At 40.8% G+C, this 21,883-nt stretch overlaps 1 protein-coding gene across 3 annotated transcripts in view; it reads right to left on the bottom strand.

Annotated features, from left to right (window-relative positions):
• The window catches only part of PARD3B (par-3 family cell polarity regulator beta), a 439,522-nt gene that overhangs the window by 76,640 nt on the left and 340,999 nt on the right, over positions 1-21,883 (bottom strand). For all 3 annotated transcript variants that reach the window (XR_012044291.1, XM_072874183.1, XM_072874182.1), the window contains one exon: positions 6,845-7,141. Coding sequence is in view for 2 of the 3 variants with exons in the window: in XM_072874183.1 (XP_072730284.1) it covers positions 6,845-7,141 (297 nt within the window). In the remaining variant the exon portion in view is untranslated. The remainder of the gene's footprint in view (positions 1-6,844; positions 7,142-21,883) is intronic.

The following is a 21,883-nucleotide window of genomic DNA, read 5'->3' as shown; positions in this document are numbered from 1 at the left end:
TAGTTACATTGCTTGCCTGCTAAATGGAATTACCACATGCTATTAGGGTTTGCACTTTAAGTATGGAAGTGACTGGCCTATAAACAAGGTTTTAACAGCTTCTCTTTTGAACGACTCTGACTGTTTAATTAATCTTCAGCCATTAACCATTCATTTAAAACGCCACTTACGAAATCTTAATTTTGCACATTATCAGCTGGTTCACAAATAGCTATCTATGAGCAGAAGTGTAACGATCTTCCTCTCTCTTTCTTGGAGCTTACCAGCCTTATACTCAATTCTGGCTTCTTAATTAACCACACACACATACTAGCATTTAAAATTAAATGGTGTTTTGTTAAAAAAAATATTGTGCAGAGAAAAGTTAATACATACACACATTATTCTGCTGCTGATTAAAGGAGCAAATATGAGCCTTTGGTCAAACAACATCCTGCATAAGATAAAATTTAGCATCTCTTGCTCACACTAGGAAATACACTATGGCAGGAACACATGCAAGGCCATATGATTTCATTCCAGCTGCATGGACGATCTCATTTTGTCTTTATTTGTACGTTTAAGAGGCTGACAACACCATCTGCATTTCACTCTGTATTCTCTGGTATGGTCTCATCTTCCAGTAACAGACCTGCTCTTTCTCCAGGGACCTATCTTTTGCATTTGCATCCAAACGACTGAAAGAATGGGACATTACCAATAAATAGACAGAATTAACGTAAAATAATTCCATGCAATAATATATCACATAAGAAAAGACAGGGCTGGAGGGGAGAAAAAAAAACCTGAATGCATACAAATACTTAACGCAGCTGCCAACACTCAGGCTTACCAGCATCTGCAGCAGGACAGTCACAAGGGAGTTGTGGGAGTGCAGTATATAAAATTTTACACATCTGTCAATAAGTGAGGTGATCCAAATGCAAACCCTAGCAGGCAGGATGCACGCAGGCAGATTTGTGACTATTCCTGACAGAATTTATTTCTTCTGAAGAATGCATGGCCTCGAACAAGCATGCACACATTACATGGCAGCAGCAGCTCTGCTCTGGTTAAAGTTTGACAAATTCCTTCTGTTTAGATACGCTCTAAAATGCTCAGGGTCACCTGAGTTCCAAGAAATCTGGGGTTTCCACGAGAAGTGAACAATAGGGCTAGGGTGCCAAAGTTGGGAGGATCTCGATGAGGGGTTCCTGGGAAATAGCACTTTGAACTCTATCTGTAAAGTATTTTTTTCTTGAATGCTACCAGTAGACTTTTTTTTTCCCATATAGGTGGGAAATAAAACCAAGGCTCATTTAAACGTGTCCCAGGAGGTCCAGGTACTCAATATTTTCCCTAGTTAGCATAGCGAGTATGCAGTACCCATTTGTCCTTTCTGAGGAAGAAAACTGCAAATAATATCAGGAGCAAAAGCCACAGTACAAGTGTAACTCCAGTGGCACAACCTACACTCCCGTGGAACTGGTGGTTAAAGGGGTTTCTGGACTGCCCTGCTTCCATGAGCAGGACACCTCTACTTAGAGCCCCCAGGAACCACTGAACCTCTGCTGTACTTGCCAACGTCAGTTTGAATTTAACTGTTGTCGGAAATCTATCAGCCAGGAAGGACAGTAAGCTGCCAAACATTAGGTCTCTGGTTTTAACATTACGGGGAACAGTGACCAGATCGCAGCCAAAGGTTCAGAAGACCCTGTGGTATGCTTCAGAAAAAATAAATTCCAGAGGTCAAGGAGTCAGAGGACAGTCTCAGGAGGTATAGGGTAGTAAAGGACAGGGAAACAGCGAGGATGATTTTAGGACACCAAGCAGAAGAGGCTACGTGGTAAGAGAGAGCGCATGGCTTGCTCATACTTGCCATGCTTTGTAAATCAAAATATTTCAATGCATGACCATAATTCTCTTTCCAGTGTAACACAAGATATAGTGGCAAAAGGTAAGTAGATATTACACAGCCTCATTCAATTTCTACCTTGCCTCCACACTATCCATCTTAAAGGATAACCATTCCTGAGTAAAGGACCATCCGCTCCTAGAGCAGTGGATTGCTTTTTTGCTATTCAGTGATAAAACGTGTTGTAGATGGATGCACAGTGAGCAACATCAACTGTACTTTGTATTGAGAACAAGAAAACTGCAGTTTCTGGCTGACTAGAAATATAGGGCTAAGTAACATACCTGGGCAACCCTAACTCGCCCTTTTTGAACAAAGCCTTTTCTGTGCAGCTCTGGATTCCTGTGGCCTCAGATTGAGCAGGATGGGAGCGACCTACACCTGCCCAAAAAAAGGCATTTAGCCTTTTGGGCTAAATTTTAGTAATACTTTTTAGTAAAAAATGCTCCCTTTGCAAAATTTCAAAACTCTGGACCCTTTTCACTCTCCTCTCAGGCTTACACATAGCTTACATTTGCCATCTTGTTTCTCGGGACACGCACAGCATTTTTTTCCTTTGATCCTTTCCAGGGAGAGGCAGACTGCTCAGTGTCTTGCCCCTCTCTCTTATGACTCTGGCCAGCTCTGAGGGTAGGACGCGAGGGGCAGAGTTAGGGTTGCACAGAAGTATGGGTTTCATTTCCCCATTTTCAACTTTGTATGCTGCTAGATTGAACACTGTGGAAGAGTGCAAGTTTCCATAAGGAAACTTTCACCCTGAAATAAAGAAGATCAATTTTTCAATTAATTAGTTAACATTGTAGAGTATAAGGTCTTGCACAGTGAGACCCAACATAGCATCTCCAAAAATGGAAAGCTGGATCAGACTGGGGCTTTGGACTCCACTCCTATGTAATAAAACAGTGTTGGGTTTTTTATTAGTATTTTTTAAAATCTGCAACAAGATACAGCTCTGAATCTGTTCTCGCTAAACAAAGGAAAACTGTATTCATTTTTGTCAGACCAGCACTTTGAAATTCCCCAAGATAAGACACATAAATAAATGAAGAATTATACTTGGCAATGAGTTTGGCATCAGACTTTAAATGTTTCATAGTTCTGGGCTGAGGAAATAAGTTGAGCAAAGCCTCTAGAACCTTACCGGAGATGTACTCAGGGTGTTTGGATATACTTGACAGCACCATGTTCAAGGGAGGAAAAAAGAGGAAATTGCTTATTCGAAACATGAGAAAGGGTTGCACCATGTGACGTGCCTGACATTTAAGTGATAATAGCGTTGTGCATATGCTCTTTTGGCTTTGGTCTGACACCTAGGCTCTGCCATGGTGCAACTTAGCACTGTCATGGTACAGCCTCGATGACTAAACTCAGAGAGATGTGACTTACCACTCGTTTCAGGAACATATGGGCCACAGATCACCCAGCCTCTGTCACAGGCTGGGGAAACATACAGCGTCTCCGGCAAAGACCCTGCGAGTTCCCCAGCTGCACAAGGTGGGTGTGCAGGCTGCACCATCCTTTGGGATGCTATTTGCATTACAGAAAATTGTGGCTAATTAGAAATAAACAGAAAAATGCTTGATTTACAAAGAAATGTGTGATTTTGCCAGCTAATTTTTTTTTTCACTCGCTTTAACTTAACATTCACAGAATACACTGATCATGCTAATGCTTTCTCTATATTCATTAATAAGGACAATTTACATTTATATAGCACCTCTCACAGTTAAGAATCCCAAAGCTTTCAGCAAAACATACACAAAAAATTACATCTATTTCACTGAATATAGTCATCGTCGGAATGAAAATCAACAATTGTGAAGCAGTGCAGAAGAACGTTACACAACAGTTGCAAATAAGACACAAAGCAAACCCCCAAAAAACCCAAAGCAAAAACCCCCTGAGATGCCAGATGCAAGTGTACGTAAAGGGGACGTTAGTATGCAAACCGCAATGTGAAGCAGGTCTGTGTGTGCCCTGAGGAGCAGTGCTTGGAGGCAGCAAACATACTTCATAATGATTAAAGCAACAGACTCCATACATGTGCAGCCTATTGCTTTTCTGCATACCGAGGGAGATTCTCAGTTTAAACTGCGAATCTACGGAGAAGAATGAACCAGGAACACTCGATGGATTCTGGTGATGAGAAAAGGGAAGGTAAGTGTACGCAAATTGTGAACAGCACTTATCTGACCGCTAAGCTTCTTACTTTACAAATGGCCTCCAAATTTTAAAAGGCATTAATTATGCTAATACATTCTTCTGAAAAAGTAAAATAAAAATGAACTTCTTGTTTCAAATGATGACTTTTAATTCTCTATCATAACTGACACATAACTGGAATTCCCAGACCGAAATGAAATCATCTATTCTCTCTGTGTTCAAATCCCCCTTCTACCCCAAAACCCATTTACTTTAGTCACTGATCAAGTCTCCACACACTATATTACAAGTTGAGAGTCAGAGGTGGGAGAAAAAGCCATCCATCTAAAGTAAAATTAATAGCAAAACTTTGAGAGAGAGCATGCATGCGTTAGCAAGACCAAAGCATGAGCTATTACATGACAAATGTGTTGATAAATGTTCAGCCCTGCAAACACAAATAACTTTGGTTTGGCTAATAAGCATCCATTCTAGCCCTTTCCCATCATTTTGAGGCAGACAAGGTAGTTTTCATACTTGACCCTTGAAAGCAGATTTGTTTTTGTAATTAACATGTTATCCAGGGGTTTTTCTTTCCATGTCTCTTTCTCCTTTCGATACTCTCCCTCTAGCACAGAACGATTTCCTTGCCTGAAGTTGCCACTATATTCAACAACTGCTGGCTGAGACCTCACGACCCACTGCATAAATTCACATAAAATTATTCACGTTTGGCACATTTCTGCTGGCGAATAACAACAACCTTTTTGTCTCTGAGACAAAGGAAAGAAAGATTTTAAAAAAGAACAAAGGCAGCCTAATAAGAATCCCACATTTCCTATTTTTTCCTAATCTGGCTAAACAGCCTCTACAAGCCTGAGAAATTCAACAAAGCGAAGTTGTTGTGCACTGTTTGTCTTTCAGTACAGAATCAACACAGATGGAACAGCCTCTCAGCGTGACTTCTGATCACGGGCTCTGATATGAGGTAACTTTTCTTGCCTGTTAGATGTTTTGGTTTTAGTTTTTCAGTGAGTTATCATGCTATCATGCAAGTACAGTTAAATCAACACTAAAATCCAGGATTCCAACACTGAATCCAAACCTGGTTGGAACTTCAATCTTGTCCACGTAGCAATTCAAGAGTTCATTCAGTGTAGTTACAACCACAATACAAGCAATCAAATAAAAGAGGTCAGAGGGAAAGACTTAAGCATTTCTTTTTGCTGCATGGAAAAACAATGTATAGACTACACTTCAAAACTGATGACGTTTTTAAAATGTAAAGCTATAAAGTCCTGTTAAAACTGAAATTATGAAGCAACCTTTATGACAATGTCTTACTCCAGCTGACTTACATCTGTATAAATTTATGTTTGGAAAACACATGAACCTGATTTTAGACTCCCTCCCCCTGGAAATTCTCAGATCTTGGTTTACTGAGTTAGTATGAACTCAGTTTCTGATCCCTTCGCTATATACAAACGTTCGTGTGACTTCAGTGACAATCACCTCAAGACTTTTCTAGTAAAGCAAAACTCGCTAGATGGCAAAAAGCTGCGATCGCTACCTCTTATTTCAACCTCTTCACCCTTAGGCAGTAGGAGAAGAGTGAATAATAGGGAAGAAAAAAATTAGCAATGTCATTATGTTTGGAAAGATCTCTACCATACTGTATTTAGGTGAAAGAGAGAGATACTTGGCCCATTCCCTGCTACAAACTTAGATTTATGTCAGAAGTGTTTTATTACTATTTATAACAATGACTCAGTAGACGTTTTTGAAGTACTATGATGCCACAAACTGAAAATGCTCCTATATCTGTGCTCACATATTTCTCCAAAATTAACAAGTGTGGTATCACATAGCACAGATTGAGGCTATGGTGAGACACTACAGATTGTAATATGAACTCAAAGCGTGAACAATTCCTCAAGTCCCCCATATCTTACTCTGTCAGCTCTTCTTTTCACATAGACTTGTATATCTTGCCTACACACTCATACACCGGTTTGAAAAACCCAACATTGATATATTAATGCCATGATAGTAATGAAGTCTTACGTTCTTTTAGCCCCAAATTCCAGAAGCAACCAGTTTTAAAATCATCGTAACAGTGGGTACATCATCAACTCAAAGGAATTTCTGTTTTCTTTTTAACCCAGAGAAAAACGTGACCATCTTTTTTTAATGCTATCAACCTGGAAGCTTGACAGTAAGGATTAAAAATTGCTCTTCCCTTCCCACTTGGTTATTGGAAAGGCTGTGAAAGGCAATCAGTCTTGTGAAGCCACACTTCACAGTCTGCATAAAAATGCCATGATTCCCAGTCCTCTCCCCAACCTAATTGAAAGTGCATAATATCACACAGCTGGGAAAAACTAAACCATAAACATATACTATATATCATGCTATCATACAAAACCTGTTACTAATAGGCACTTGATGATCAGCAGGATCGAAAGGGATGTGAAAACAGAGATTATTTTTGCTGCAGGGTAAGAACTTTTCCCGATTGAAAGAGGGAAAAAACACTCTCTCAGCAGTGCAGGAATTGGACTGGAGTCAGTTCATTCATTCTGTTTGTGAAATACGGACTTTTCTTTAACGATTTCTGTTTGACTGCTGCTTTGCTCAGATGCTTTGGGGGTACTGCTGCAGCAAATCATGGTTTTGGTTAAGAGGAAATCCATGGCTTTCTAGTCAGTAAATACAGGGGTTTGGGGCATCTGAACAGCCCCCCTGCCTAGCCCCAGGCTCCCTCCCCACCAAGCTATCATTGTTTGTAATGCCAGGTGGCAATACTACCTGTCACCAGGGGTCTGTGGGTAGTGCTGCTTGTTTATTTTTGCATACAGTCCTTCCAAGTGCTCCCTCTCCATTGGTGCTGTAGAAGAATCACGTGGATATACAAAGGTTTCTGGTACTGCTGGTGATGATGGCCTGTAGATGCTTGCTGCTGGATAAGCCTCTCGGAAGTGGTTTACTCTGGCATAATTTGGATCCATCTCATCATCATCAATGTCAGGTCCTCCAGGACCAGTAGAATAATCACTCAGGCCTCTCAGTTGCTTTTGCCGTAACTCCTGATGCTTTGCACCAATCCTAACAATGAAAAAGAAAGAACAATATACAGTTGGATCTGCTTCAACAGCAACCACAGACACTGATTCATCACACAAATCTGGAGCCTCAACCCCGAACCCAACTGTTTAGATCTTCCAGTACACTGTGAAACCGGTGCCAGATAAAACAAAATGGCGTATGCAGCAATTTTGTTCTTTATCTCTCGCAATCACGTTTGTAACCAAGGTTGGTCATCATTCTGACGAAAAAAATTAATGCTGAATATAGCGTGGCTTTTCACAACCGTGCGTGTGTGTGTGTATGCATGAACACATACAGTTTTAATTCTATGCTTACCCTCCACTTTGCAGTTCGTATACCTAACCCAATCCTGAAACTTTTAATCTAAATTAGCCAGTAAAATTGTTACTGCCCCTTGGTCACTTGACCCGCCTAGATTCTCCTAAATACATTAACTTGTGAGAAGTGGATTAAATGTGAACATAAATGGAGAGATGGCACAGTTGTCTCAAATCAAAGGACCACAGTTAATTTGCTGAAGATTTAACTTTTGTTTTATTTTATTTTGGCTACATAAATGTGGAAATCATGCCTTATTATAGAGGGGATAGGGACAAAGTAAAACAGCAAAGAAATTAATAGAAACCTGACAGAGATGAATTGGTACATATAAGTGAATTAAAGACTATTACTGGCAGTACTCCACTGTGATAAAGCCTTAAGTGGTATTACAAAATGCTGCTGCTAATCAGGGCCATTGTGTAATCTCTTTGGAATAGTAAAACATATTCAGGTAAATTTCAAACTCAGCTGATATTCAATGATTCAACATTCATGCTGGAGAAAAAAAACCTATAGCAGGGCTCTGTGAGCATGCAACTTCTGTTAACTGCTCAGCTCCTCTTCAACACAGCGTAATTAAACGCAGTGAGATGGATCTGGCAGAATGCTGACCGCAGGACGTAATAAATAGCATTTACAGAAAATAACGGAGCATGGAGGAAAAAACAAAGAAGGGAAGACAGATACAGAGATGCAGTGCCTGACAGAAGAAGTCAACATTTGCTGTTGACTGTATCTGAAGTACAGCAACAGTGTAGAAAGCACAGTATAATTTGTACCACAGAAGAATAAGTTAAAAGGGTCTAGCAGACTTGGTTACCCCAGTAAAGCATAATGGCCTCAGGACTCTGCATAGTTAAAAATTAGGATGTTCTGGCGAAAGTCTTTAAAAGGCATGGAGAAAATGGTTCCCTAAAGAAATAGATGAGCACATTGGGAGCTTCCAGTCTGACAGACAGGAGCTATTCAGTGCAGAATGGGATTCATACCATTTATTTTCCTTCATTAGAATTGTATCATCAAAATAAATGCTAATACTTTTCAAATAATTTGTAGCTAAAAAGGTTCACAAATAATTCTAATGAGAACAGCATGCCTTCCTACATATATACTTGAGTACCTTAATGTGTATCGTGCATGCTTTCCAGTTACACATCTCCATTAACTGTGCTAGGACATATCTAGAAGTGATGCTAGTTTTTAACACTTAAAATGTAGTCATACTTTACAGCGGGACGAGCCTGCATACGATACAGTCCTTGACAGTCGGGGGGGTGCCCACTCTCCACGCTGCCTTCCCTCAGTGAAGCAGATGACCTTGCTCCCCTCTAGTACTGTGTGCAGTTTTGGGTGCCTCAATATAAGGAGGACATCAAACTATGGGAGTGCGTCCAGAGGACGGCGGCCAAGATGGTGAAAGGCCTCGAGGGCAAGACTTATGAGGAGCGGCTGAGGTCACTTGGCTTGTTCAGCTCGGAGAAGAGAAGGCTGAGGGGTGCCCTCGTGGCAGCCTGCACCTTCCTCATGGGGAGTAGCGGAGGGGGAGGTGCTGATCTCCTCTCTCTGGTGACCAGCGAGAGGACACGAGGAAATGGCATGAAGCTGCATCAGGGGAAGTTCAGCCTGGACGTTAGGAAAAAGTTCTTCACTGAGAGGGTGGCTGGTCGCCGGAACAGGCTCCCCAGGGAAGTGGTCACGGCACCAAGCCTGTCAGAGTTCAAGGAGGGTCTGGATGATGCTCTTAGTTATATGATTTAGTTTTAGGTAGTCCTGCGAGGAGCAGGGAGTTGGACTCGATGATCCTTATGGGTCCCTTCCAACTTGAGATATTATATGATCCTATGAAATATTTTAATATAAAGATCATGTGAGAAAATAGTATCTTCCTAACACACCATTTCCGCTTTTCCTCAACTTCCTGATCCCAGCCCAGTTAGTTCATTCTCTTTAATTTTTCTTCAGATATCATTAAAAATACTCACAAAGCCTTAATGTAATCTACTACAGTAGTTCTTAGAGATGAAAGGATGATAAGAAGAAATAAGCTACAATCCGTCTATACCCTTAACGCCTCTCAGGTATCTACACTGAGGCTTCCTAAGAATTCCTAAGAATTTGTCCTTTTTTCTCCCTGGAGCTTCTTTCCCGGTATAATCGTCTCCTCCTCCCTTAACCTTCACTCCCTTTTGCTTCAGGTTTTCATGCCACACAGACTCCCTGTTTTGAATTCAAATGGTGGCCCGGGTGAGGACAGGCACTATGCTCACGTGCAACCTCACCCAGGGTAAGGCAGTGTCTTGGAGAAGTGGCAGGCTTTGAAATGAGCCTTTGATTCTGCACAATCCTGACTCTTGCCCCTCGGGAGATTTTACTGGAGAATCTTATGGAGGGCATAGCCTAGTGTCAATACGTGACCAATTCAGTTAGTAAGGCACATATTCTCTCATTTTACTGCCGATCGCACTGGCTTAGCTGGCTGATGGCTGCTTGGGACAGTGAGAGTTTAATGGCACTTGCAGAACGATAGGACATACGACTTATTCTTTGCAAAACTAATGGTGACACTGGTATAGACCTTGGTAAAAGTCATGTTTTTATTCATAAAGCAATGGACAATGGCATGGGGAGAAAATCAACACTAAGGAGCTGTATGTGAAAACAGAAAGTAAAAAGCAGTGGTCAGCTTGCATTTCTATCTAAGCCACAAACCACTGCTAGCAAATGAGTAATAATTAGAGAGCAGCTGAAAGTGTGCAGCGCCTTTATCCTCCAAGGGTTTGTGAATAAAGATAAAAGAGAGATTATGCAGCAGGGAGTGGTCGAGGGAGCCAGTCTGCCCATGTCTGTGAGTGAAACACCACGGTCATCGTTCACATAAAGGAATCTGGGGCAAAGTTATCACTTGGTCCATTCACGTAAAAACCAGTCTTTTCAGGTAGCTCATCATCTGAGAGCACTCACTGTACTACAAGGACAGGGATGGATTTCCATTGCAAATAAGGCCTCAGACATCAATGAAGCAGGGAGGGAGGACTATGCTGCTGATTTCTATCTCTTATACATACAGGGACTTCAAGAGAAACCCTCTCGCAGAATGATTAATATTTTACATGTCCCACATGGGATTATGTCAGAAATGTAAAAGGAAGGCACTACCTTTGTTTAAAAAAAAAACCAAACAACAAAACAAAAATCACACAAGTGACTGTTAGCTTCTGCACCCAATAACTCTGTCAGTTTAGTAGTAGTCCTTGCCTCCAATTATCCTGCTCTTCTTCTACTAAAATGCATAAAGCACTTTGAGATTGTTGCTGTTTTCCAACTCTGAAAAAGCACTGAATGTTCTTAAAAACCTGGGAAACTGTGGAGGGCTTCACCCTCAATTAGTGACCAAAAAAGCCTAAACAAAGACTTCAGTGCAGGAATATATAATGAGGTACAAGCTTCATGGCACACACAGGTCCATGTGGGATGATACAAGCAGAAAAATGGGAGGACACTGCATTTCAAGGAATGGTCTTGTCACATGCCAGTGCAGAAGTCATGGCACACAGTCCCGAGAAGAGTCACAGCAGTTTCTCAGAAAATCATGACCCGTAATGTTCTTTGGGCCAATACATCACCTGTCCCCCAGGTATTTAAGACCTATTTGAAAGCAAGAGTAGTGCAGCACAGCATCACCACGTGAATCTTGCTTTCATGTCTGACAGTGAGAGTAATTTGTCCTGCTATCAATACTGGTATATTCTGCACAACAAAAGCTGGAATTAGGTCACCACAATTTTCTTTTGTTCCTGTGAATAAGCCTAGCTTCTTCAACTTCTCCTTCTGAATGCAATCTTCAATGTCTGCCACTATTATAAGTCGAACCTGCGCAAGAACAATTACTTCCATGCTATATTATAGGGACCAGTCAATACCAGGTTATGTGAAATTCTTTCATGATCAATGTTTCATCTTTTCAATATGGCTATTATAATTGCATTAATATTTCTTGTTTCCTTTTTACTCTTCCACACAAATCTATAAAATTTGCTCAGTGATCTCTTTTTCATGTCAATCCAAACGTTCAAATATAGGGAAACAAACTATCAGATGGCTGTTTTTTCTTTCTATTTACCTGTCCTTCCATGCCTTCTCTTAATGTTTTTCACCTTTGAAGTTTCTTCACATTTTTGTGAAGTTTTAAATATCCTCACTGTATTTCAGCATCATGTTTTCACCCAGTTTTAACTATAGCACATCCCAGTAGGTGCCCAGGAGTTCTTTACTGACGTACAAAAAATGAATGTGCTGTTCCTTCCATCATTCCTATAACGCTCTGCCAACCCTGCTAAGCAAGCTGCTTCTGCTATAGCCTACTCTAGTCGTTTACCATTTCTGCACCTCCCTCTGCATTTCTCCCTATCTGAAACAGCATTATCTTTACTCCCCATCACCAAAAAAAACAGTCTTCCAAATCAACACAACTATGATAGCAATCAGCTTACAGTTACTATGAACATACAATTACTACAAGAGAGCCCCAAACTCGCAGCACAGGATGGGTCTGGTTAAACAACTGGTGCAAATTTGTGACAAAAGATAAAATGTCACTCAGCACCACGATGCTGGCAGTGAAACCAGAGATGAGGGGAGGCACAGGTCACCATCTGAACAATTTAGTGTAGCACTAAAGTTTCTACAAACTTCCTGATGAGGGAAAGGGAAAAGAAAAACTCACACAGAATGAAGGGAAGTTAGATATATTTCCTTTTGGGTATCCCATATCATTTCTGCTTGCTCTCTTCCGCCACCTGAACACCATGCTCTCCAGTTAAATCACTGCACGACAACTACATCAACTTCCCCTAGCTGTGTTTCTGTAAAAACACAACCTTTGCACACAAGCAGCCAGAGGACAGGCAACAGAAGTACTGTATCAAGCTATGCCCTTTTTTTTTTTCCTGTGACCCACCTTTTTCTCAATAGCATCCAAACACGTATCCTATCCTAACCTTTTCTGTTGCTTTCAAGACCTACTAGCTATCACTAGAACCTTTCCCTACAACAAATAATTTCAGAAAAAAAAAAGTTTGATAAAATAGATAAACTCAATAGAACTATAGGTAACATTTCCAAAACATGTTGCATCCTATTTGTAAAAGTCAAATGAAGACAGGATCTTATATACTTAATGTAATTCTGGAAGTGGGATGTGGTATTTTGAAAACACTTCTCTATAGCTCACATACTGTTCAGTAGCACACCCCCAGAGCTATAAACCAAGGAAACGCTCTCATTTATCCATGAAACAATCTTCCTATCTGACATTACCACACAAATCATATATGGTGATTTCTCATGTACTAACACATGAAAAGACACATAAACCTAGAGTGCAGCAGCTATAAAAGGGTTAACAGCCCAAACAGTTCCTTCCAGCTGCAGCTCAGACACAGGATTGAGTTACTGTGGCTTAACAAGTTATTGTGTTTCTGCTGAGCTACTGTCAATGACCACATATGTATTCGCCGCCTGTGACAAACACAATGTAAAACGCTTTAGCCTGACATCAGTGACAGAGATACTGACAGGCAAAAGCTGGCTTAAAAGACTGCAGCGCACGCAGAGTGAGGCAGCTGCAGGAAGGGATATGGACCACCTCAAGAAAACTCCAGAAGAGCTGAGCAGAAGTGACTTTTGGAGCAGACCCAGAAATACTTTTGGAAAAGAATGAGAGGGCTAGGAAAAGCCGTAAGAGATACTCCTCATCTCTTGGCCCACCAGGTGGAAGCTGGGTGGGTGGCTGGGTTGCGAGTGGGGAACAAGAAAATGCTGAAGGTCCTAAAACCAGTGCTCTAAGCCTCTGTGAAAATTAAAATGCAGGACTTAACGTTACTAGCACAGTAGCCCAAAGAAGGTCAGGGTCATTAAAAGCCATGGAACCCAAAGACTGCCTTCAACAGGGAACAAAGAGCAAGATACTGGACGGAGCCCATCCTGCAGTTCTGGAGGCCCAACACCAGCCCTAGCTCCAAAGGAGCTTTGCACAGCGAGTCACAGTCTAACAAGCCGTCACCCTGGATCAGGACAAAACTCGAAGCAGCACGTCCTCCTGGCTCTGCCACCCCCAAGCGAGGGACAGGGCGCCTGCTGCCCAACAGGAGACACGAGAAGCAACTCGGTGCCACCAACAGCTACTAGATCTGGCCACAGATAAAAACTGCAGGTGGGAAGCTTGGCCCAGGAGAGACCATGGGCTTTCTTATTCGGAGACCTGCAAGGCTGCACTTCACATCAGAACAGTTTTGGATGGGGAAAACTGACCAAAATAGGCCCATGACAAAAAAGCACAACCTTTCCTGAGGTGTTTGAACTCCTCCTCCCTTGCACTCCCCATGAGCTCTGGGTCATCCTGTTTCTTCTGACTTTCCAGGAAAAGTGTAAAAGTGATGCAACATTTTTTTATTTACCATGCACTGACCGTGCGCTTAGTACTGAGCAGCGCACAAAGAATGATGTGGTTTGAGCCCCAAGGTGCCTATCTAAGTAGCCAAACACAGGACAGAAAATGCAGTTGCTGACCAAAACAGCGTATTTCACAAAGGGGCCTTGTTTTATACTTCAGAAGAATACAGCAACATTTCTTGTATGGTGGATTAAAAGCAATAGACTTTGTGGAAGCGCAAACAGGTATATGAATGAGCAAGATGCTGGCTAAGTCAATGAAAGATGTTCCTCGGGGGAGAAGGACGAATAGCAAGCAAAGACAAAATGTGTAACAGAAACAGGGCCGTACGTCTCTTAGGATAATCTCTATTCTGTTCGCAGTAAGAGGGGCAGAGTAAGGGCAGGTAAGCGAGTGTGCGTAGAACCAGTCTGAGGCATACCTAAACTCTGAAAAAGGACTTGATCCTTTAAGTCTTTTGAGATCATTGAGATGCTAAACATTCTTCCACTCATTTGGTTGTTCCTTGTGAACAGCAGAATAAAAGCTGTTTCGTTGCTTTTTTCCCACTCATGTGACTCTCCCTGAGATCTACATACCGCAATGATTACTCAATTTACATCTGATTTAGTATCTTAATAGTTCAACTGTGATTTTACATAACATTTCTGCTTTTGTCTCTCATTTACCTAATTCATACATATATTGAGTAACGGGTTGTCTAGAGGAAAGCAGCCTATTTCTGCAGGAGGTCACTTACATTTCCATTGGGTTTAATGTTTTAATTCCTTTCTAGCTGCTAGCAAAATATATTTTGGTAACTAAAATCTTGTATTTTCATTCATTTACATAATAGTGGACTGAATACATCCTGCCTTCAGATATTCATAAGCCATAATCACTGATGGGAATGGGTATATTTCACTTGAATATCTGAGGACATAATTTCAGTATAGTGCTTTTAATTTTTTTTATTTCATAATCGTTTTTCAGACAGTCATGGTCTATAATGACATTAACAATCTTATTCAAACTTGCATCTTTTATCAGGAAAAGACTCATTTGTATTTTTTCAACCATCACCTAGGAAAACTCTAGAGGCAGGCAAATCTCATAGCTAAAAAAAAAAAATAAAAAAAAATCCACCTCTTGCCAGTAAATTGAGGACATCTGATATGGACTCATCAAGACTCAAACAATATCTAATTTAGGATTATCTTTCAGGGTATTCTACTGGAGGCATATTTGTCAAAAACATCTTCCCCATAAGCTATGCAAGTGTTTCTTCATTCCAGCTCATTCTATTGTGCTGGATTTGAACATCTTCTCCCCCATAATTAGTATCTGTAATTGTAAACAAGAACAGAAACAGTCTCGGAAATAAAAAAGGCAAGCCACAAATTCAAGGGAGTAAGAGACTGTAACTCGGGCTAAACAAGATAGATCTTATAACAGCATTAACCGGCCCAATAATAGAAACCACCAGGGCTAAACATAAAATATTGCCTGTTCTAGATAACTACCCCGTACCCATATAATGCTGAACTGACCAAAGAAGCTGCCTTTGGAAGGCTGTGAGTAAAGAAACAGAGGAAAGAAAAACCGCTCAAAGAAAGAGAGCTACACTGACCTTAAAATTTAAGATTATGACAAGCTGAAGATGAAACATAGCCCTTTCATACCACAAAATGAGGAGTGTGAGCTTTGGATAGACAAGACTGAGGTCTTAATGTTCTTCCATTTATTTCACAGGTGACAGGGTGTGATTACCAACTTACACAGGGTCCTGCCCTCTAAAGAAAATCTTGGCTCTAATGAGGTCAGTGCATTTTCCCCCACCCCGTGAACTTCAGTGAGAACAGGATTTTACCTTTGCTGTTAACTCTGAGGAAGTTTTTCCATGTCTCTTTTGTCCACATCAGTTGTACACTGCGTGAAATGCACAGATTACAGAAAGCCAACTATTGGAAAAGCCAAGTATATTTAATTTTCTTTACTTACAGCTATCCTGAGTTATTTTTTGAAGTGACAATATCAGAAAAATTTAGGTTGGAAGGAACCCTCTGAAGGTGACCCTGCTCAATCTCCTGCTGAAAGCAAGACTGACTGCACAGATCAGGTTGCTCAGCCTCCTGTCAACAGGATGTTCCTTGTTTTGTGACAACGTGGATTAGATGGTGGAATCATTCCAGCTTTGTCAAAATTACTTTGGCATCTTTCACCTGAGATGTTCTGATGCCTTTAAGAGCTCCAAGCTCCTCCTGCAAAGCCCCTTGAGTCTCCAGGGGCTTTGCAGACCACAGGTAAGTTGCAGGCCTAGTTCTCAACACTGTTTTAAAGGAATTCTCAGGCTACTGTAATTTGTACTTTTCCGTTAAAAAGATAAGGAAGGTGCTCTGCACATCATACCCAAGTCCCTTTTGATAACATTAGCTCATTCTGGAACAAATAATCATGAAAAGAGAATCAAAATAACAGAATACTCCTAGAAAGCAAGATTCAACTTTGCTTATATTTTAGTCATTGGGAACTTAATGTCAGGAATGGAAACAATACCAACTGCATTCAAAGCCATAGATTCACCTCTCCAACCAAGACATCAAGCAAATTATTTGAGAGAAGTTCATCAGATAAACAGTGAGCAAGTATAAAGTAACTGCAGTATACCTGCAGAAAAACTACGGGGAGACAGAGACATCGGTCTATGAACTTACTCACTGACGCTGACTAGCTCAGCTCCAGCAATTGCTGTAGTACGTATCAGTCAAAACCACTGAGGATTCTAACACCGTCTTAAGAAAAATACCAGAGACACTGTAATGACCACGGGAAGACACAACATTAATGTAACACCTCATGAAAACCCAACATCCACAACCACACGCAGTAACATAGCTCAGAACAGCCCCAGGAAGACCGACACCTACTGAGTCCCGGGGGTTCCTCCTTCAGCGAGTGCATATTCTCGGAACACTCCCTGCATAGACACTCGCAGCTCCACTTAGCTAGGGAGACGTCATGAGTTCGCACAACCATCTCTGCAACTGCATAAACATTATGCCTTCATTTGAATGAAATCCTAGTAGTGGAAGGAGCAAGCCTAGCTCCATGTGATAATGATATTCCATGCACATGTCTTTATTCTACACATATAACATTGAACCTGGAACCTACTGAACAGAATCTCTCTGTTCAAGAACAGGAACAGTCTCCATCTGTTAGTCTGGGATTCACAGGTTGTTTCTAATTAACAGTCCCAGATTAGAAAGCAAAACCCAGCTTTGGCTGAACAGACAAAGCTTTAAGACTTTCAGTTATTTTGGTTTAAGCTCACTACAGAGAGTTACATGTGCAAACCGATTTCCTGTCTGTCTATCCCCACGAGTTGTATTCTCATTTTTTTCCCATTGGTAAGGGAGTGAGAACAGGAATTCTGTGCTGTGGCACTAATTCAAAGTGCATGCCAAAGATTTATGATACCCTGTCATATATCACATATAGAAGGGTGAGGAATGAAATGCAGCTTCCAAGTCATTCTTATGCCCTTATTGATTTTGGGGTAGGCAAGAGCTGACCTACATTCAGCACTGCATCAAAGAAATCCCTAGGCCAGATTAGTCCGTCTCCTAGAAAGCACTCTATTACCCAGGTTGGCTAGTATACTGGCTAGTTTCACTACCTTAGTTTGGCCTATAAAAGTTTCTAACAGCAGTATTTCTGTTTTATAGTGTCATTTTAAAAAACTTCAAGTAATAAAACTCCCATATATACAGAAAAGAACCACACATTGGCCCATTTATGCAAGAAAGAGCCAGGCCATTGCCCCCAAGCTGCTCTGACCTTTTAGGTGGGCAGGTGGCACAGCTTGTGAAAACTGGTCTCCAGAGCAAAGTGAAACCAGTGCTTCAATGAAGGGCAAACCAAGGACGCTAAATGGCTTGGATGAGAATCTGGGTGCTTAAATTTAGAGGGCATGGCTATGACACCTGGAAAGTGCTATTTCCATCAGTCTCCAATACCTGGAGTAGTACTGTGATAGTTAAAGGGCAATTCCATGTGCCATTCTGTTATCCTCAATTCTTAATATTCTTGAGCTAGGACAACCTGGGATCAACTCTCAGACTAATGTTGTCTTAAAAATGTCCTCCAGCAGTGGATTAGCCACATGAAGCAGCTCAATTGCTATTTGGTTCTAAATGCCACATCACAACCTGTGAACGGTAGGTGGGAGCTGTCTACCTCAGCTACTCATAACCAAACACCAATCTCTCAATGTTCAATGGTAGGCTTTTATTACATGTTCTGGTATGCAAAGCAGCAGCAGATCTAAAATGAGAATCATTCAGAATCAATGGGTTGGGATTAATCTGTCCTCCTATCCAGTGCAAGTGCTGCCACAGTAATAAACAGAAATCTGATAACTTCATACTGTCAGCACAAAATGAAACTATGACCTTGACCTGTGCAACATCATCCAGTAATTTTTTCATAACTTCAACATACCATACTACACGGCTATGATCTAATAAGAATCTAAAAGTAATTAACTGGAATTTTTGAAAACTCAAGCCTTAATCAAATATGTATTCTTATCAGGGTTGCAAGCCAGCAATAAATTGGGACATTTAAAAAAACTGGGATCCAATCCAATCCGTGATCTGATCAGGGTTCAATGGTTATAATAAATTGGGAGTATTAAAACTGGGATCACATCCAACACTTTATTTTGTCTAAACCACAGGACCTAGCTGTGCTGCAAAGTCAGGAACACTCAATGAACAGATATACCATGTTGGACTAACCCTTAATAAATAATGATGCACAAGCTCAGGAGTCCCAAAAACATGTGGTTTAGCACAGAGCTTAATGGTGAGAAGAGCAATCACCAACATTTTATCAGAGATCAATATGAAGTATAAGCAGCCATAACAACACTTTTAGACTTGGTAAGTGGATAACACAGGCACAAAAGCTACACGGGGTTGGTAACAATGTGTGTGTGTATGGGCACGCTCAAAGATGGACTATGCATTCAAAAACCATACTTCCATTTCTGTAACAGTCTGAATTTCAACTTTTGATTCAAAACAATTTGGCTTTTCTACCATGCTGCCATGCATGCAGCTATTCTTGTTTTCATTTTGATTTCCAGTAACGTACAAATTTTCTGTAATTAAATATAATGAAACGAATGCTGACAGAAATGGAATGGAGTTTCACTCACGAGTATTCTCTCATATGTAAGTGGTCTTTAAATGTTTCTGTAAGATGCATTCCCTTCATACAGGGATCTTGCAGCTGCAAAATTAAACCTCTGTTTGCCAAATATCAAAAACATATGTATTGATTTTTTAACTATGGGAACAGGCAACAAGCATCAGAGCTGATAAGACAAGAGAGAAACTCTCTTCAATTGCTGGAAGGTTTCCGAAAAGTAAAGGAAATTCAGTCTTTCACATAAAAACTGAAACCATTTAATTTTACTCAAATTTGAGATTCACTGTAACTTAAGCATTCAGTTCAGACGTTCAGAAAGCAAGGTCCAGATGTTCCTTCTGCTTCTCTAACACTCTACTCAAAAACATAATACGATTAAAAAAAAATTCCTCACTTAATTCCAATGAGGACTACAAAACCAAGACTGTACAACAAACTACTTCTACGAACAAGTGCAGAGTATTGTTTTTTTACATAGAGTGACTCCTTATTCACCAACTCATATGCTACTTTTAAAAATCACTCTGTTTTCAACAAGGTGCTTCATTTTGTGAAATTTTATTCTAATGTCAAGGAAACGTTCGACTCTGCTGGAAGAGAGACTTTGGTCTCAGCAGGAATATTCCAGTAAAATAATCCTAAACAAACAGGAAAAAATAGTTTTCTTTCAATTGATAGGCACTTTATTTGCATTTGAAAGGCAAACAAATTATTACGTGTAAAACTCAAGTGCCTAATATATTTATCTAGTTTGTTTTACAATGATTTTCAAACGTTAGAAAATTAAAAAGCATGCCCAAACAAATGGGAAAAAGATGGAGGAAGGGAGGAAGAGAAATCTTGTTTTGAGGGAAAGGAAAGAGAGGATCTCTTCCAGTATTTAATAATGTAGTGAACATCTTGTTGTTAAAATGATAAAGTCTGAGTAATTTACACAGAACACACTAAAAATACAGATTTGAGTCAGCTTGATCAAAATAAATCTCAGACATAGCATTTGCTTTTTCCTTTTATGGGCAGATTCTAGACCTTTGGAGCACATGCTTTATTACAGCCAAACTCTTTGAAGCATGAACAAAACGATGAGTTTATTTAAAATAGGGCCTCAGTCCAATGAACCACTTGACTTGTGTCAGGAAGGACAAACCACCACCTCAGAGAACTATACCACCAGTTAAGTCTGTCCTCCTAAACTATCTGTGTCATGAACTTCTGACTTTCTCCAGCCAAGTTTCAGTGACATTGCATCGCTGTGGCACAAGGAAAGCTAAGAGAGGTAGGGGGAGAAGAAGAAAATAGTAAAATTTAGAGGAGGTGCTGACTTCATATTCAATTGGACACAGATAAGGCTATTACTAAACAAGGAATGCCTAACATCCTAAGTTCGCGTTAACCAGTTGGAGCCTGCAGAAGTAACAGTCATATAATAAAGTACTGGCTTTGAAAAGAAAGGAGGCCTGGGGCTGCGGTCTGGAACAAATTCCTAGCCTGACAGGGACTTTTTAGGAACCTGGACAAGCAGCTGCACTGCCTGCATGTCAGATTCCCACCCCCAGGACCCTTTTTTTTTTCCCTGCCAGATTTTCTCTCTTCTACCTCAGCTGTAGTGCTTAGGGTCAGACCCAAGCTTCCCTAACAGCAACGAGCCCAATGAGACCTTGATCTTGGTGAGGATTGCTAGGGAATACAAGAAGTAAAAAAATAATGATGTCAGCATTTCAGTGCGGGACGTGGAGCTGCTTCAGAGAACTGCAGCTACAAGGCAGCACAGAGAGCTGCGCTGCAAACTGAGAACAGGACAATGTGGAATGGAAGTAGAAATTACTAGGCTAGAGAAATACTAAATATATTTTCACTTTTTAAGGTTCAAATCTGAAAGTTGGTGGCCCATAAAAGGGGTTGCCAGGCAAATCTGTGCTAAGGACCAATGTGCAAGCAAGTCCAATCCTTTTGGGAAGCATCTGCACTACAGAGTGAGTGCTGTATACTCTGTCTGCATACGCCTACTAGCTCTAACACATTCTGGATGTGCCAGACGTGGTGCACATGCACTGTACAATCCCTTCTCTGTGCAAGCAGGAAATCCAACCTATTCTGAGCATGATGGACTTACGCCCATGCAGCACACCTACGTAAGATCTGATGTTTCTTGTCAGAGCCAGAGTCCCTGAGTTTGTACTGCACAGCCAACCCACAATTGTGCAGTGAACACATCTGACATTTCTGCACGTCTGTAAACCTTGTCAAAATTTCTGGAAGAAGGCTGCATCCTTTACAGCAGGCCTATCCCTGGAATTTTGTGAGATATTACTGTACCTATCCAATACCAGTCAAAAAACTCTTTGCAGAACTCCGAGAGACAGCCTACTCCTGTACACTGGAAATGCACTTCCTACTGAAAAATATTTCTCAGCTGAGATCTTGGAACAGTATTCTGTTTTTTGGAGAGCTGCCAAGCATATACTGCATGCAAAACCAACATCCAAAACCATGCGAGGTCCACAGCTGCTAAGATGCTGAAATGCACTTGATCATTAATCCTGTCACACCCAGCCCAAAAATCAACTACTCTGACCTCTTCCACTAGCGTCCAAAATGGACAGCTCAGCCTCTGAAAAAAAAACCTGTCAGATGAAAATCCGTAGTATCAGTTAGTATGACAGATCCTGAAATGTTTAGGCAGTCAGCATTTAAGAAAACTGAAGTTTAAGCAAAAAACCTGACTTTAATATTGTAATTATTGGATTGAGGATCTGAACAAGAATTATTTA

This window comes from Ciconia boyciana, chromosome 10 (assembly GCF_034638445.1).
Source record: "Ciconia boyciana chromosome 10, ASM3463844v1, whole genome shotgun sequence".
Classification (NCBI taxonomy): Eukaryota; Metazoa; Chordata; class Aves; order Ciconiiformes; family Ciconiidae; genus Ciconia; species Ciconia boyciana.
Note: the sequence above shows the minus strand (reverse complement) of the source record. Positions and strands in the feature narration are given on the sequence as shown.